At 43.8% G+C, this 15,289-nt stretch overlaps 1 protein-coding gene across 1 annotated transcript; it reads left to right on the top strand.

Moving 5' to 3' along the window:
- Window positions 1-23: 23 nt before the first annotated feature.
- Window positions 24-14,871, top strand: LOC146202225 (uncharacterized). Its single transcript, XM_084600476.1, has 3 exons — window positions 24-96; window positions 280-1,253; window positions 14,515-14,871. Exons 1-3 carry the CDS (start codon window positions 24-26, stop codon window positions 14,869-14,871), a joined length of 1,404 nt encoding a protein of 467 aa, XP_084456602.1.
- Window positions 14,872-15,289: the final 418 nt, after the last annotated feature.

Below are 15,289 nucleotides of genomic sequence, written 5' to 3'. Positions count from 1 at the left end.
GGGGGGATACTTTAATTGACAGTATGAATACAGTGGCGTCCAATATATCGATTGTCAGCAAGGCCACGGATCACTACAGGTCCTCGCTGGGGTTTGGCAACCACGTAGGCCCGGTAAGGCAAGTAAGGTGTAGGTAGTGATGACGACGAAGTGAAATATAATGTAGTGTTCGTTCTGTAGTGTTCGGCTAATCTGACGGAATTCCTCTGGGCCCAAACCTTGAACCAAGCCTTGCATTCGACTGAGGGCAGGCAGAGCAGTGTTCGTCGGGCTACTGAGTGGTTGGAGATGCGGTGTTGCCGGGGGACATTTCCAATATTTTAAGCAAGGGTCCCAAATTCTGTCAGGAACCAAGTGTACCGGGCCATGAATTGCTCGCGCTGAATCGGCAAATAGCTAGGAAGGCTGCAGGAAAAGACCAACAAAGATGCCTACTTGATGGTGTGGACGCGCTGATGAAAACTGTCAGGACCTATGCAGGCCGTTCCAAGGATGGGTGGGGGAAGGTTGTATCCTTCTTCCAGCACAATAAGTTACGACTGCTTCAGTCGGACAAGGAAGGAGGCTTCGTGGTGTTGACTGAAGAGGAATACCACAGGAGAGCGCAAGATGCGATCGCCAAGAATTTCGAGGAAGTAAAGTCCAGCGCCACTAGAGTGAAGGGTAAAGCGGCTGCCTTGTGCAAAGACTTGGTTCTAGACAGGTTAGCAAATGATATTGTTAGTACTAGGTGCAATGCTCTCTCAGTGTTTTTTACGGCTAAAACACATAAGCTGAATATGCCTTTTAGGTCAGTTGTTAGTGAAAATGGTACTTGGCAGCATGTATTAAGCAAGTACCTTCAAAAGCATTTAAATTCACTGCAGATTCAAGACCCCTTTTTAACGAAGAATTCGAATGAAGTAGTGAGCTTTCTCGAGGATAATGCGTCGATTGGCTATGTATTCTCTGTAGACATGGAAGATTTATTTTATTCGGTGCCTCATGCTGCCCTGTTTGTTGCTGTTAGAGATGCTATTGAAGAAAGTGGGGTTGTGCGATTTCAGAACTCTAGTGGTCTAACAGTGGATAATTTTATACGTGTGCTTGAGTTTTATATTGGTGTTACGTTTATCTCTTTTGAGAACAGATTTTATCGCCAGAAACAAGGGATATGCATTGGTTCTTGTGTTGCCCCGGTTCTTTGTAATGTGTTTTTAGCTTTTGTTGACCGCGCCCTTGAGCAGAGCTTTAATGGGAAAGGTGTGCTAAAGGTATTTCGGTACGTGGATGATTTTCTGATTATTATTAACAAGCTTCCAAACTCGACGTACACTGGCGCGGTGGGTGGGATTTTGGACGACTTTCGGCAGAATGGGAGAGGTCTGGTTTTCACTCATGAACTTCCTTCGCAGGGTTCATTGCAGGTTTTAGATATTAACGTTACTTTAGGGAATGGTCATGTTTGTTGGTTGTACGCTCCGCGGGCACAGAAACAACTTTTGCCCTACTCTTCGGCACATTCTAAAACTGTTAAAAGAGCTATCGCTAGCCAATGCTTAGGGTCTGCCCTCACGAAGTCGTGCCCGCATGCTGTGCAGTCGAGTTTTAATAGGCAAATACAGCGGTTGCTGCCTGCTGGTTACCCCTGCGCGGTCATTATGTCAGTGACGGAAGCCCTGCTCCAGAAAACCAAGCGAGCCATGTTTGGGAAAAAAACTGCTCCGGTGAGAAATACGGCTAAACCTGTTGTGGTACCGTATATGCATAAGGTTGCGCACCACGTGAAGAAAGTGGCGAACAGACATGGCGTGCCGGCGGTGTTCTCCGCTCCGAAGAAGACGGCGGAGCTGTGCTCACGCATTTCGCCTGTTGGAAAACCGAGCGGTTGTGAGAAAAAACATGCTAAGCGGTTTGTCGACTGCTGCATGGGGGTCGTATATGAGATCCCGCTGACCTGTGGGAAGGCCTACATTGGCCAGACCGGGCGCTGTATCAATGATCGAGCAGGGGTGGAGGGTCAAATTTGGCAGCGCATTGCGCGAACTGCACTGCGTGCGGGCCGCGACTGGATAACATTAAGATTCTGCGCAGAGGCCGTGATAAGACAGCGCGAGAGCTTTTGGTGGCATTCCATATCGGGAAAAGGGGAGATAGGTGTGTCAGCGATACGTCGGTGCGGCTCTGGAAGGCAGAGATCAGTTTTCTTGATCGTGTTTTGTGATATTCCTTGATCATATTTTGTAATATTCCTTATTTTGACTCTGTCTTTATTTTATTGATATGTACTGCGCATGACCCCTTTTCAGCATATATTTGCTGTTATTGCTGCAAATAAACCAGATGAGAGTTAGCGCGTGTCCTGTGTCTTCTTCTCTTGTGTGCGTCTTCCTGTGCGCTTTATCTTCAGTCGAGTTGCAATGCACCATCTAGCCCAACTTCAAGTTTTGTTAAATGCAGTGTTCATTGTCGGCGTCGGAGGGGCAGCAGTCAGGGCTGCGGAGCTGCTCTACACGTTTTCAGTGATACAGAAGTCTCCTCACAGAAGATGCAATGACGTAGGATGAATTATTAGCAACTATAAAATTTCAGTGCTTAAAAACGGTTACATTAAATTGCTTTTATATGTTATAAAATCGATAAGGCTATGCTTTGAGAAAGAAATGTCGTGTATAAGCAATGGGAAAATAGGCGCCGTGCCCGTAGCATAACATTGAGGGAGCAAAATGTCCTCATTTTAGTAAGGCGGTTGATTTACGTGTATTGGATCACGCATTCATAAGTAAGATCTTTAAGATCAACGTTTTTGCACTTCCAAATGCATTATTATTTTGCAGTTCCCTTTCTTTAATTCCCAGAGGTCGCTTAAGTTTAAGAGCTCGCTTAGGCGTTATCGAAGCTAACTCGCACTAAATGAATCAAGTGGGACAATAAACCAAATCTACGTATGTTTTTCTTTGATCTATGTTGGCTATCAACTGGGCGACCAAATCTGGGTGTGGACACCAGTCCGCCTCCAAGGCTTGTTTGAGAAACTTCTTCATCGTTACTTTGAGCCCTACAAAGTGTTACGCAGTGTCCGTGACATCAAGCTATGAAGTGATTACAGATGGCTCCGGAGTCGACACAACCAAAACGTCAAAAGCCCAGCTTCGACTTGGCGCACATTGTGCAGCTTAAGCCGTACTATTTTGTTAACGCACGGCCACCGATGTCAGCATGTCTTGTTTTTTGCCTGTCTTGATTTCCGTACTGTTCATTCTCGCGTTCTTCATTTTTCTTCATTCTTTTTTTTTTCGGAAGCGGGAGGAAAGGGGGGGGGGGGGGTAATGCCACCTAGCATGACTGAAGAACAAAGGACGACAAGTGTCACTCGCGCTTGCGCGTCTGTGTAGTTCGAGCCGTTTCCTTTGGGCTAGCCCCCTGTCATTTTTAAAAGCTCCTTGCCTTCTTATTGCCACCTCCGAGCCACCGAACATGTGACAATGTTTTCTATAAAAGCCTCGACTAGTGAGAGAAGAAAGTTGCAACAAAATTGGTGACTTTATAGAGATTCTAGCTCGCCCCTTCAATGCTAAATTTATATAAAATTTTATCACGTGCTGTAATTTTATAGCATTTCTACCACATATTTTAGGGTGTATGTGGAATCGCTTAAGATTCGTAGTAGATCCTCGAACTATGCATGAGGGAAGGAGTGGTGTGCCTTCATTTGAGACAAATTCTGCGAGCACAGGGCCCATATTCAGGGTTTGCGTCATTATTGAAGTGTTGCTATCTCACGTGACCTCGAGTCATCTGATTGGTCGAAACGCCGGAACCGGGTGTTGCCACTGCGGAACAGGAAGAGGTGGCAACATCATGTTCCGGCGTTTCCGCCAATCAGATGACTCGAGGTCACGTGAGATAGCGACACTTTCGATAACGACGCAAGCTCCGAATACGGTCTCAGGAGAGTTGGTACCTTGTTGCAGGCCAAGGAAGCATGTCCTGTTCATGGTGTAATTCAAGTGACAGTGGAGCTAGGCCCCTTAACAGAAGGGTTACAAAATCTTCTACCCTCTAAAGCGGTGTTCCTAACGCACTTGTCGGTGAGGTAGAAACGGTAGATGAAGACACAAAACACCACGATCGAAATCAGAGGCACGGCGAAAAGGATGACCAGGTACGAGGACATGTTGAGCGGGCTCGGTTTCTTCTGGCTGCATGTGCGACAGTGGAAAGAGAAAACACACACACACAAAAAGAGAGTTCTTGCCTTTTCAAAATAAAGTAAAAATTTAAAATACGTAGTTGGCATATAACGTTGTAAGGCCCATCTACGCAGGTGAAGTGTCCACTGAATTAAAGATGGAGGAATAAACGAGAGATGGTATACTATTTCGTATTTTGGTCCAGAAAATAATGGTCGTAATTATTATTCTCTAAGCTGGGTTGTAGGGTATACCGTAGTCTCATTCTGCCAGGAGCTAGAACTATGATCCGAAGTAAAATATATTCTCAACCCCCATTATCAAATAGCTAACATTTATAATTTCCTTCCATGGCCAAACAAATTCGTTCTCAGTTTATTCTTAATTTATTGCTCATACAATATCCGTCGTTACTTGTACACAGTTGCTCTCTTCTTCAAATGTGTGCTGTTATGGCGCCGAACGGCAGAAAATGCTTTCATAAGTGAAGGTTTACTGTCAGAAGCAGGTTTTCAAGGAGTTTGGGATGGACAATACTGCACTTCCTTTTATATCGGACTGGTAGATGGTAAATGCGCAGGAGGATAACACCCTGATAGTGACTGCAAGGCTTATCAGCAATGCATGGCTGTATTTCCAGTGTTATTGAGCCTGTAGGGAAGGAGCAAGCTTCTTTGAAGAATCTTTAAAAAGGCCGCAGAGGGTGCATGCTCATTTGGTTCACATGCATGGGTTGTGAAATATTGAATGCGGTGTCTTACGCGGCGTAGACGTCGTCGATGATGAGCCTGGCTGTACTTCTGAAGCTGCACTCGGTAGCCACGAGACAAGTGTAGGCCACGCCTACCACCAGCACAGTCTGTATTCGCCTGTACACCCTGGACACAGATATGGGGTAGAGGGTATTAAAACATCTATAATCTATTTATAAACTCTAAACCTGAATGCGATCGGGTGATTCTAACTTAAGGTTAAGTATTCTGAACACAGTAATTGCCATCGGTCACAAATCGTAAAATCTGTAGTTTACTATGCACTATGTGTAAACTGTCAGCTCACTAAGCTGATTTTATGAGAGCTCGATAAAAGGGCCAGTCATTTCTCAACCTGGTCTACAATCACGCTCAAAAACATAATGACGCGAAACAAAAAATACCTGCTTGCCCGAGAGACGGTTTGTAGGATGTTTGAGCCAAACAAAATATGAAGTCCTCAGAGTCATCCATCCCAGGAGCGCGAATAATCCCAGGAGCGCGAATAATATCTTATTATATTTCCAAACTTAGATATGAATAGCGTAGCTCTGCCACGAACCGAATGCGCATAGTGTAGCTTCGCTGTATACCGAATCTAATAATAACAGAACTTTAACTTTCGCTACTCTTCAGAACAGTTGTGCCAAACGAGTAATACTGCAAAACAGTGCATCCGGGATTGTAAAATGCGCAGATAAATCTACACCAAAAATCACTATTAAAGTGCTATAACCTTGGTATGTAAACTATGAGCCTCAAGTTAACCCAAAGAAAAAAAATTACTAGGGTTTCAAATAAGGTTACACCGAGTGAGACGCGGGAAAACACGGTTTAATAAATTTAAGCTGTTGGTCGCTATTTACTTTTTTTTTCTTTAAATTTCGATTTGGTTACGCTTATCCCAGTGTGGTCTGACGCGCCGTAGATTGCGCAGTGCGCCTATGCAGGCAACCATGAGGCGCAGCAAGATGCTATATTATTTATTTATTTATTTTTGTTATTTTTAGTTTTTCTTTTATTCTTTTATCCCACTAATTATCATGAAATATTATTTTATTACCATGTTGGTAATTACCATCATCACGATTTATCATTTTTACATACCCTACTAATGCTTTCATTAGAAATTGGTTTACAAGGAAAGAAAGGCGCTGTGTCTGTGGCGCTCATCCTGAAGGCCCGGGTAGACCTCGTGAAATAGTACATTTGCACTAAAATAATTTTTCCCATCAATGATGACCGAGTGTATACAAGATCCCCATCTCAGGAGATGAGATGGCAAACATTTGCTTACGAGAAAGAGGAGGTGCAAGAAAAAAAAAGCTATAAAATAAGAGATTAGACCTCTCTGAGCTAGCCATGTTGTCCATGCAGCCCCAATATAAGCCATGCAAGAGCATTATGAACACAGGCACAAGAACGAATCACTTAACTGAGCTAATTGTCACCCCCCAGCGGTTAACAAAAGCGGCGCATCACCTTCTTTCTCAGCGACGAACGTCACGATTACCGTATGGGCAATGATGGGTATGCAAATGGGTTTGTGCGCACGCGAATGAGTAACATAGTGAGGTGACACCATGTGACTTCAGTCAGATGTGGGCTCGTTGGTTCATCTGCCCATCACGGCGAATCCTGTTGTCATGACGTTCGCTGCATGGAAAGAAGGCGATGCACCGGCCTTGTGATGCTCTCGGTGGTGAAGAGCTGATCTGTTCTTACCGTCCGCACCAATCATTGCAGAATTATACGTGCTGTTTGCGTTGGTCTTGTTCTTGGAACATTCATCAACGAATATTATTATGATGTGCTTCAAGCATTCTTATGTTGAAAAAGAATTCATAATCCTTAGTACATAGTCGACTCATTTCGAATAATTTTGAATATACAGTAACTGATTCGCTCGAGCATTAGATATTTGCATCACCATTGGAAGTTTTCGGATATTCGCACCCATACTCAGAGCCCTCTGGCAGATGTCATACGGTACTTTTCTACCTAGGCACTATGAAGAAAAACGATTCTTTGCAAACTGCAGACCCCTTGGAAACATACGTTTCTCCGAGCTCATGTCTTGACGTGTCACCAATGTGACCTGAAAAGTATAAAAAAAGTGTACTCATGTAAAAATATACAGTTGGTACGTAACATGCACTGAGCCCTGGCAGAACTGTTTACAGGCTAAGTTTGAACGCATAAAATAGATTATCCCTTTTTCTTTTTGGTTTGTGGGATTTAATGTCCCAAAGCGACTCAGGCTATGAGAGACGCCGTAGTGGAGGGTTCCGGAAATTTGACCATCTGGGGTTCTTTAACGTGCACTGACATCGCACAACAAACGGAAGCCTTGCATATGGCATTCATTCCTGCATCCTTGGGCTCAGAAGTCGAGAGCCCTAACCGTTGCACTACCTCGGCGTGGCCCTCGGAGTGAATTTATGCCCAGAAAAGGCGCACATGTCGGGCTTGCGAGTGGTCTTATTCGCGAACTCGGCTCAAAAGCATAACCTTCACATGAGTCTTGTTACGCTGGCTAAGTGGCTTTGGTGTTCAACTGATGGGCTCAACGATTCTATTTATTTATTTATTTACTATGCACCCTGCAGTCCCAAGGCGTTACAGCAGGGGAATAAATTTCACAGACAGCATCAAGGTATGCAAAAAAAGTGCAAACAGATCTTGTGAACAGATACAGAAACAAACAACTACAGTGCGTGGGACTAGATCTCGTTCAGTGAGGAAACAAACGTGTTGCTACTAGCGCCCGCCACATGCGCCGGAAGCTTATTCCGTTCAGTGATTGTTTTTAGGAAAAAAAAAAGAGAGGAATTTCATGTAATTTGTGTTGCACTTAATTTTGCGAATCTTATTTTCGTGGTCCCTTCCAGCTGACAGGGCTTGAATATATTTTGCCTCTCACTTTTTGTCATTGTATAATATATGGAGTGCATCAGATTTATCCTACTTTTTTGCCTTTCCGCCAAAAGTTTTAGTCCGACTGTGGTTTTCATTTCAGTGATGTTTGCGCGTCTCTTGAATATGGCTTTAATATGAACTTGGCTTCCCGGTTTTGTAAACGTTTTTAATAACAGCTACCGATCTTGTAGATGAAATTGCGTTGATTGGGATTCCATACGACGAGCGTGCTCCAAGTGCGGCCTTACCAGAGCCTTATAAGTTGGAAGTTTTAATTTATGGGCAGCATTACGAGGTGTATGGTTTACTAAGTTAAGGATTTCTCTTATTTACGTGTTGATGGCATGTGAGATCTCAGAAAGTAACACTTAGGTATTTTAGTTCGGCCTTTAGTTTCAGCATACTATTTTCAATTTCGAACGAAAGCTATTACCCTTTTTTTATCGAAAATGTTAGATGATAACATTTCTCAGTATTTAACTGTAGCTCCCAAGACTAGGTTGTTGTTGTTTAAATCTTCCTGCAGAATTTCCGTATCACGGCAATTCAATTTTGCAAGCTATACAATCGTCGACAAATAATCTAATCTAAGAAGGAAGCGGGATCTAAAAATTCGTGAAATCACTTGTGTTATCTACTACGGTACTGCGCTATATTGATCATGTGCTGGAGTTACCAAAGAATGCGAATTCTTGAACTAGCCTTGTTTAGCGAGTGCACGCAATACTAAAACACGAAGCGTACTGGTGTTTTCGGATATTTCGAAGTTTTGGGATGATAGCACCATTGCTCAGACTCCTTCGATAAACAACCATTCTTTGTAAACTGCGGACCCATTGGAAGCATACGTTTCTCCGAGGCGTCGACGCTGGCGTTGTCAGCAAAAAATCACAAGAATAGCGCTGGCAGCTCACATGGCTATGCGCACTGACTGGACGATGTGTTTGCCTGATGTTATATTTGGCAGGAACTGTTAACAAGGTCCTATTTTTTCACATGGGAGGGTGATATCAGAATCAGCCTGCCTTAACATCTTATTCGCGTTACCCCTAGACCACGTAGGCACGCTACGGTTTGATTAAAGCGGGGCTTTATACGTGGGGTGGTAGGCTACGCTATCGCGTCATACTCTTAAAGGCGGATGTCAAGTGTGAACTATAATTGTGTGCCTCTGAATATGATTTTCAAATTTCGAAGGTATTATTCAGAATTCTCACAACTGGATTAGGGGCTCACATTGCTTATCAGTGCCATCAGATTATGTCATGCCGTGTGGTACAGTCACTGCCATAGTTACGTGCGCCACGGACGCAACTGAACCAAGAAGATGGTTCAGAGGCTTTCTACAATATTTCTGATCTAGAGAAACAAGCGACACACTGGAGCATGTCCCAACGGCAGTTCAGTGTGACAGACGGGAGGGCATGAAAGTAAGTGGGCATCTCATTGTCACCTGACTACAGCTGCCATACCTTCTCTTTCCCCTGCCGGGAACTGCTTGACCTGAAAGACAGTCCGCTCGCGGACTGTCTCTTGCTTCGTGGCACTGACGTCGGGCGAGTTCCCCTTACTCGAAGAAGCGGATATCCAGCGAAGACTGGACACATCGCTTCCGCTGGATTGTGACCTGAACGGCAAGCGCACTGCAGTATATCACATACTGCAGGGATAAAGTTTTCGCGTGTAACATGTAAATAAAGGCGTTAAACGAATCACTGCATATAGTATACCACATAATTCATTTCATTTATTTTACCCTCAAGGCCCGAGGCATTTAAGAGGGGAGTGGTAGAATACAATAGATATATATAGAGTGCAGTAGATATGCAGTTATGTACAGGGTGTTACAATTCTAATCATACAATATTAGCTGACGCTGAACAAAAACGCTGATGATCAATGATGGATGCAGCATATTCCAACTTACTGCGAACTAGAGATTTGTAGAGCAGAAGTTTAAGTGTGATGGGAGCAGAAAAAAAGTTGCGACGAAGGTAGCCGAGAGCGCGGTTGGCATTGTTAATTACGAAAGTGATGTGAAAAGACCAAGTTAGATGCCTTGTTACGTGAACGCGTCTGCAAATAAATGAATGTTAGAAGAAACGCAAAAATAGAGGACAATGAGGATAAATGGTTCACGTGTAATAAGTAAACAGATGTCGTCTACTGTAATTACAACCTTTTAGCGCTTTTAGACAATGGCATGCACGAAGAGCACAATTATCATCATCATCATCAGTAGCAGCAGCAGAAACAGCCGGACTATACCAATTGCAGGGCATGGGCCTCCCCATATTCCTCCAATTAACCCGGTTCTGGGTTACCTGCATCCACTTGACCCCCACAACCTTCATAATCTTATTCGCCCATCTGGCTTTCAGCCAACCCCCGGCTACACCTGCCTTCCCTTGAAATCTAATATTACCCTCAGCGACCATCTGGTATCCTCCCTCCGCTCAACATGCCCTGTCCGTGGTCATTTCTTCTTCTTGATTTCTTCAAAAAGCGATTAACTCGAGTTTTTTCTCTGGCCCACACTGCACCCTCCTTGTCCCTAATAATGGTAACTACCAATTGTTGTTCCGAACGAAGAGCGCTTTGTTGTAAAATCCTTTCTTGAAGGCAGTCCATCTCCGGAATGCCTCAGTGGTGGCGCCTTCGTACTCATTCGTCCGTGGCCGCAGCATTCATCAGTGGCCACACCAGATTTATTTACTATCGCCTCGATTCCTATCTCATGACAAATAAATAACGTTCTTCCGGAGACATTAGGTTCTTATTGTACGCTGATGAAGTCACTGTGTGGTGCAGTGATCTGCTGATCCAGCGTCTGCACTACATTCCCCAAAGAATATTACATCTATTACCGCCACTTATGCTTCATTCATCAACCCTCAGCTTTTCGTGATAAACAGCATGTTCGTGTTAGGGGCACCATAAACTCCCTGCAACACTAATATTTCCCTATATGTCCAGAATCAATCTACAAGAACATGCGAGAGTAAAACTCCTGCGTCTGAAGAGCCACCAGACGGGAAAAAGCAATGCTTCATTTTTCTTTTAAAGACAAAAGAAACAACAACAGAAAATTCAAATGTCCTGCTCAAATATGCTGTTTTTTTAATTATAAACTGGTTTATCTAAACCTAATGCCTAAAAGTCTAAACTGAAGATTCTAGTTAAAAGCATCTTTTGATGCGCTATTTGATTAGTCAATCTTTCATAGCGTTCACAGGAAAACTAACAACTAAAAAATGTCCAGAAAAAAGCGGAGGTTTCGTCTTGCGCCCCCGTAGTTCTATTCGTTATTTTCGCTTTGCTAGTCCTGCAAGCACCAGGCGGATAAATGTTGAGGCATAAGAAGGAATGAAAATTATGCGCTACAGCACGAGCAGGGCAAAGTCATTGCTAATATAAATAAGGTAGTTAACGTAGCCGAGGTGTTATACACTGATCTATGCAGCAACCGAAGTAACCGGGACTCTAATAACGAGAATGCGGAGTAGATGAACTGGGCTGTGCGCCGGTAACGAAAGCGAATGTAAACTAAACCTTGGAAGCAATGCGAAGGACAAAAGCAGCGGACAAGGATTAGATGTCTGCAGCACTGTTCATGGACAGCCGGGAAGATGGGGAGATTTGTTTAGAGAAGCTCGCCGCCCTGTGTGTACAAAGCCTCAATACCTTGATCTTCTGTGATGCTTGGAAGGACGACAATATTATCTTAAAGGAGCCTAAAACGTTAAGATTACTCTAATGCAAGAAACTCATAGAGATTGCATTTGTGATAAAGGCTCTGCGTGGAGCTTATGCACCAGCGTCAGCCCATTACTTCAGTGGATATGCGGTGGCGCTGGCGTCAGGAGTGACTTTCGTGGCGTATGCAAAAACCTTTGTCACGTCTGCATTGGTTTTCGCGGCGCTTGCTGTGTTTCCGAGTACAATTACCAATATTCCGGCAACATGGGGTGCCGCTGATTGCGCCCCCAGACACAATAACGAAGACGAAGGCTGTTTTCAGATGTTTCTCGCGGTCGGATAGAGATGGAAGCGAAGGGCAGCGTAGTAGAGCACTACCCTTCGAGGACAGATCGCCTTCATCGCGCGTTGCATTTCTGCATTGAAACTTGATTACTCGTTTCAGGCTCTTAGTAGTTGTGGTTGCTCTTCGTTGACGCGACGAACAGCGTAAGAACTAACGCCCGAAGTTCTTGCACGTTTTGTTGTAATTTCAAGGTCAGAAGTTTAGACAAGATATTTCATGTGCATGGGATCTTAAACGCAGGGTGGCCAAGCTTACAAAACCTATTCACCTGTACTATACTGCCGGAATTCTGTTCTTACAGGAAATGACAGAAAAGCTGCGGCCAGCTCATGGCGAGCCACTAAGCGCGCTGTTGCCGATATATCTGCTTTGCTCCATTTTAACTTTTACGAGTTTCAAGAAGTTACCCTTCCGTCATCGCAGCCCTAGAAAGGGAGTAAACGTTGCTAGGATCTCTACGCAGTCACTCAGTGTTCTTTCTCAGATTATCTCAATTATTTTATTAAAGTTAGGTCATTGAGAACCTGACTAAGACGAAAAACGTCCACGTATAATTATGGCATATATGATATATGTAGTGCAATGTCCAAAAGGAAAATCGGTTATGAGGAATACAGTATAAGCGTAATAAGGTGACGTATGTTTCAATAAACAATTTCATGGTTTATTACAAAAACTCGGAAAAGTGAGCTTAATTTTCGCTGCAAGTTCATGGAAGATGTTTATATATAATGTTTGCATTTGCGCTTTCGCCTCTCTCCTATAAATCCAAGCATGGAACATGAGAACGTTCTTGAGGACCTCCAATGTAGTCATTATCTGTGAATGACCTGGACTTATAAACATTTTATTTTTTTTCATCAACAGATTAGAATAGTTTAAATTGGCAGCGCAATCTGCGAAGATACAAAGAATAAACGAGGTCGAGTGCCTCTCATCGGAAGAACCTTTACGACTGAAGATGCCGAATAATTTCCTACGTTCTCTAGAGTGAGCAGTTTTCGCAGTAGCAGAAGACCCACCAAAGGTTCTAATATGAAAAAGAGGCTTCCAGTAGTTCATGGTGACATCCACGTCCTTGAATTCGCTAACGATCGGCCCGCTAGTTGAGGAGTGTGGGCAATTACTATTTCTCATACCATGCTCTTTCCAGTTTTCATTTACCTTAATCACAGTAGAGCCGCCCACCGTAGCCGCACTGGTGCTGCCAAGGAGAAGGAAGCTGATAAGAACACTGCCCGGTAAAAACAGTTAGGGAATAGGCTGGAAACTTACAGAACTTCTCTCCAGGCATAAACAGAAACGTTTCTTAGCACAAGAGGCGCAGATGCTTCGAAATAATTTTTTTTTTTGTTTCGAAAGCAGCGTCGCTTGGCGCAGGGTAGGCACGCACGTATAGATATTGGCGAGGGACATTGATCACCTTATCTCTAATTGTAATGACACAATAGTTCAGCTAGAACAATGATCCTCATATAATTCTATGAGGGTTAACGAGAATAAAACAAAAGCGGTTATCTTTCGGGCAAAGAATAAGCCAATCCTGCCTCATGCCGATATTATTTTAACTCTCGTTCTGTTGACATAGTTAAACATTTCAAATGCCTTGGTGTTGCATTTACTGCGCACATGTCCTGGGAACCTCATGTGAACTTACTAGTGACAAATCTAGCTCGAATAACTTGAATAATCGGTCGTCTCAGATACATTCTTTTTTCAAAACTTAAACTATTGGTATATAATTCCCTTTTATACTCACACGTTAACTATTGCCAACTTGTCTGGGGTACAACCACATCCTCCAACCTACAAAAAGTTTACGTTATACAGAAACGATGCCTGCGCCACGTGTACAACACTGGTTACAACGCAACAACTGCAGGTTTTTTTTTTTTTGTTTTTTTTCACAGAGCGCATGTTATTACGGCTTACCATCTATACCTCTATCGTTTGAGTACTAGGTTCAAATATGAAGTCAGGTATAATATACATAACCTTGATACTCTGAGCATTTAAAAAAGAATGAGCAATATTACGCTACCAGACACAGAGAATATTGGAAAGTCGTTGCACCCCGTTTAAGCTCTGGCATGGAACGCTTGTTATTCTTTACCACCACTGTTAAACCATTATCTGTCTACTAACTTTGACTTATTTATCTGCTCCACTGCGAAGCTTCGATCTATGTTTACAGAAGATGAAAAATGATTTTGCTTATCCTGGGATTTTGTTTCTCGGACTCCCTTGTCTTACTTTTTGTTCTGCACTGATCAAGTGTTTTTTATTTGCTTGACTGTATTTCATTGTTGTTGCCCAAACAGCACTCATTGACTAGGCCTACAGACTCGTCAAGCCACCTCTTCGCAACTTTTTTTCCGTCGTCCTCCATCTGTGGAATGTGCATGGTGGAAATAAAAATTTGATTTGATTCGATTTAATTCAATAGGTGAGAAACGGGTCTTCAGTCAGAAAAGGGGCGCGCTGAACTTTGCCAGTCTCATCTTCAGCCCTAATCTCATAGATTGGTGGAGCAAAATTTCGCAAGTTAGATGCAACATATTTTGATAAATGTGCGATTGGGCTTGGTCAAAGCAGTGGCAAGCTTTAATCGGCTTGCTAACCGCAGAAAGAGTCTAATTACCCTGAATTGTCTGGCTTTTCTGCCTTTGAGAAAAGGCTTCGAGACCTCGTCCGTTTCGGTGGCGTTGAGGTCGACGAGACGCTCGGTAAGGGCAGGCCCGCCCTTCCCCTGGACGGCTGCCCAGTTCTGATCTTGCTTTGTGGCGTGTACCAACCGGTTCGAAGATTCAGAGTGGGAGTAATGAAGCGCGGGAACGTGGGACCAGCGCTCTGCATGCTTCTACCGGAACTGGAAGTCAGCGGTGGCGCAGATAGGCGACGTTGCCTCTTGGTGTATGACCCTGCTGAGGACCTCTTCACTCGATGGAACTTCACTGCTGACGTCTCGGTGCCAGACCGCTAGGAATGAATAAAATCGAGGGGCAGCAATCAATGTAGAGAAACCAACAACCTCCAGAGCCAATCAGCTGACATATAGAAGTTCTCGTATCGAGACAGGAGCAGTCCCTGCTCGGTGCAGTTCATTCACTTTCATTTATACAATTTTTGACTGCTAATAAATGTCACTGACACCTATGGCTTGCTCATTTTATATTGCAGCTTGTGTGTTTGTATGTACGTGTATGTATGTGTTCATGTATGAGAAGCTAAGGAGGAAGGAAGAAGAAGTGGAGGTTTCCGTACGTCTGAAGCTAGCGCTCTTCCACTTTTCTGGATTTTATATCGCTGTGAACTATTTGTGATCTCGACATCCTTCGGGATGGCGGGCGCACGACCCTTGCGCCCACCCGCCACCATCGAACAGTCTACAGCGTACTCGA

This window comes from Amblyomma maculatum, chromosome 1 (genome assembly GCF_055883805.1).
Source record: "Amblyomma maculatum isolate TAMU_Amacu chromosome 1, ASM5588380v1, whole genome shotgun sequence".
In the NCBI taxonomy this organism is placed as follows: domain Eukaryota; kingdom Metazoa; phylum Arthropoda; class Arachnida; order Ixodida; family Ixodidae; genus Amblyomma; species Amblyomma maculatum.
This window is presented reverse-complemented; position numbering and strand designations above follow the sequence as displayed.

Bases quoted from the DNA above. Each gene is read 5' to 3' on its own strand.
- LOC146202225 (XM_084600476.1), top strand. From the start codon at position 24: ATGAATACAGTGGCGTCCAATATATCGATTGTCAGCAAGGCCACGGAT. The intron at 97-279 runs GCAACCACGTAG...CGGGCTACTGAG, and splicing joins CAGGTCCTCGCTGGGGTTTG to TGGTTGGAGATGCGGTGTTG. The intron at 1,254-14,514 runs GTATTTCGGTAC...TGCTAACCGCAG, and splicing joins ATGGGAAAGGTGTGCTAAAG to AAAGAGTCTAATTACCCTGA.